Source organism: Pterocles gutturalis, unplaced genomic scaffold (assembly GCF_000699245.1).
Source record: "Pterocles gutturalis isolate BGI_N339 unplaced genomic scaffold, ASM69924v1 scaffold43970, whole genome shotgun sequence".
NCBI lineage: Eukaryota > Metazoa > Chordata > Aves > Pterocliformes > Pteroclidae > Pterocles > Pterocles gutturalis.
Genome location: NW_010139789.1, coordinates 3830 through 6845, shown reverse-complemented (window position 1 = coordinate 6845; position 3016 = coordinate 3830). Strand labels below are relative to the sequence as shown.

Here is a 3016-nt window from a genome sequence, read left to right as displayed (position 1 = left end):
GGCTGACAAGTGCTGTTGGTATGGAAGGACTCTGAACCATCCTGACCTTCTGTCGAGAGGTAGCTCTGGTATGCAGGCAATAAGTAACTAGGCTGACATCATAGGGCAAGCCCCGTGTTCACCCTGTGGCGCTTTTTGATTGCTTATAAACTTAAACAAGGCTGTATTTGTACAGCCAAGCCCAGGAACGTGAGGCAGTGGTCCCCACCGACTCCTCAGGTGTTTGCAGGCAGGTCCTGCATCGCTGCCAAGTAAAACTTCCCATTTCCCTCCTCAGGGGAGCACAGGACGGAGGAGTTCCAGAAGGTGAATGTCCTGATGAAGGTGCCCGCGTTGAGGGACGGTTCCTTCACCTTAGCAGAGAGGTGAGGCTCAGATAAGCTCCGACTCCTGCTGCAGTGCTGTTTATCCTGATGCTTGGGTTCTGCTGGTGCACTGTTCCCTCTCTGCTGGGACTCCAGCCCAGGCAGTTGTTTGCCTCCTCCCTACCTGTTCCACTTGTAACATAAACCTGTGTTTTGAGAGGGGCTTTCTCATGTAAGCAACTCAAACAGCATTGATTGTGGAAAAACCCGTGAACCGCTGTTCAGAGCTAGCTTGCGTGCAGGCTATGTTCTTGAGCTTGAATACCTGTCGGTGTGTCCTCCTGCTCTCCACCGTCCGCTGGAGGCTGCGGTTCAGTGGGGAAACCCTGCCGCAAGGCACCCGCAGCTGACTGGCCAGGCAACGCAGAGCTGGTTCGGTATAAACACATTCTGTGGCCCCTATTTGCTCAAAAATGTTGATGGGGTAACGGTGCCAGCGGGCCACGACTGCCTCACTGGGCCGGTGCGTCAGACAGTTCTGTCCGCAAGCAGTGGTCAGGCCAGCACAAACCCTGGTGTGCTGTGCCCAGCTGGCAGCTGTGTGTCCTGCACTTAGACCTGACTTAGATCTGGTTTATATCCCTGCTGGCCCAGCAGTGCAAAATTTGTGGAAAGAAGAAGGGACGAGCTGCTTTGCTCTCCGGTGATCAGCTCACTGGCCTGTCCTCTCTCTGCAGCGTCGCGATCCTCCTGTATCTGGCCAGGAAATACAAGACCCCCGATCACTGGTACCCATCTGACCTGCAGAAGAGGGCGAGGGTTGATGAGTACCTGTCGTGGCAGCACGTCAACACCCGTGGGAAGGGCAGCAAGCTGTTCTTATCTAAGGTAAGACCTAAGTGCTAAGAGCTGCAGTGCCTCCTGTGTGCAGGGCCTCCCCAGCAAAGGTACAAACCAGGTGACAGACAGGGACAGAACTAGATGTGGAACTGACTTGGCTGCTCAGCCGAGTCTGAGTGACGTGTTGTGAACACCTCCTGCGCAGGCACAGCGCTGTGCACGCACCGAGATCAGAGCAAACGCATCCTGGGTGGGCACAGCTCACTGCCGTCACCGGAGGAACCAGCCTCCCCTAAAACACAGTGCGGGTGATGCAGCCTGCCCTCCAGAGGAGACTCTGCTGGCTGAAATTTCAGACTTTCTAGGGAGGGGACATGGACAGGCAGGAACTAATGGCTGACATTGATTGAGAGCAGCCGTGCCGGCTGTTCCCGTCTATGGCCGGGGAGGGGTCCTTAGCAGAAGGCAGTGGGAGGGTGTGGACTAGGTTTGGAGGGAAATACGTAAAAAGCATCTTGGTTCTTCTCCCTGCCAGGTGCTGCTGCCTCTCATCACAGGCCAGCCGCTTCCTCCAGAGAAACTGGAAGGCATGACTGAAGAGCTGAACGTTGTCCTGAAGCAGTTTGAGGAGAAGTTCTTGCAGGACAAGCCCTTCATTGCGGGCAGCGAGGTCTCCCTGGCAGACGTGGTGGCAGTGGTGGAGCTGATGCAGGTGAGCACCGACCCCACGCTGTGGGACGCGCGCTGGGCTGTGGGCAGGACCCTCCTGAGCGGGGTGAAATCTTGTTCCTTTTTGACTTTGACCATAATTGAGTTTGCCAGGGAACACCTCCTTTGAGACAGTTCTCTCTAGAGAAGTACGGACAAAATTCCTCAGAAAAAAAGATAATTTACAAACTAGGCAGAGAAAATACAGATGTTTGGAAGAGATGTGCTGGTGCACGTGGAGCTCTGTGGCAGGGCTCGTTCGCTGCACGTCCCAGCGGACAGCAGCTGCTGAGGATGACACCACTTGCTTCCTGCTCGCTGAGAACCAGAAATGAACTCCACCTAACGTGGTGACTGACTGCTTCCTTGAGCCAAAAGCATATCCCGGCTTCATTCCGGTCCCATTCCCAGCAATTGTGTTGTGTGACTCCTCCTGGGTTCTCTTGTTCTCTCTCTGCAGCCTGTGTGCGCTGGCTACGACCTCTTTGCGGGGCGGCCGGCGTTAGCGGCGTGGCGCAGGCGGGTGGAAGATGCAGTGGGGAAGCAGCTCTTCCAGGAAGCCCATGAAGAGATCATGAACATCAACAGCTTGACCGCTGATAAGATTGCACCTGACCTGGTGGAGCAGTTCAAGAACCAGCTCCTGAAGCAGCTCATCCAGAATTAGGGGGTTAAACCCTTAAGTAAACTGGATTATTTTGTTCAGGCTTTTTGTAGTATTTCAGCATTTCTTCTAAAAATCATACAGAAACACCATTCCACAAAATACACTTACATCACAGCCTTTCTGCAACTTAGAAGGGAAGAAAACTACATCTTAAACACACTGCAGTGAGCTGCTTTCCCCTCTTGTCCTCTCCAGGTATGTTGGCTGTAGCCCTGTCGGCTTTTCTTTCTTGCTCCAACACCGCCGGATCTGCTTGAGCACAGAGGTGTTTTGGTCCATGTAGGAACTGGGGCCAGTCAGAACTGCCCTTTCCATCCCTGTTCTGAGTTTCCCAGGTCACAGCACTATGGAAGGGGCAAAGGTTTCCTGAGGGTATGGCAGAGCTGGTATGTCTGAAACAAGGAAAAACCGTTGGAAATGGCTTTCACTTTGCAGCAAGCTCAGCTGGAAGGTTTGTGCTCCGTCAGTAGAGGGATGGGTCAGGAGCCAGCCCTTG

At 53.9% G+C, this 3016-nt stretch overlaps 1 protein-coding gene across 1 annotated transcript; it reads left to right on the top strand.

Annotated features, from left to right (window-relative positions):
* Positions 1-277: 277 nt before the first annotated feature.
* On the top strand, positions 278-2520 carry LOC104458235 (glutathione S-transferase theta-1-like; the record flags this gene model as incomplete). Its single annotated transcript, XM_010083441.1, has 4 exons — positions 278-365; positions 1043-1193; positions 1681-1857; positions 2314-2520. Coding segments are annotated over 4 exons (623 nt in total), but the record flags the coding sequence as incomplete, so codon positions are not given.
* Positions 2521-3016: the final 496 nt, after the last annotated feature.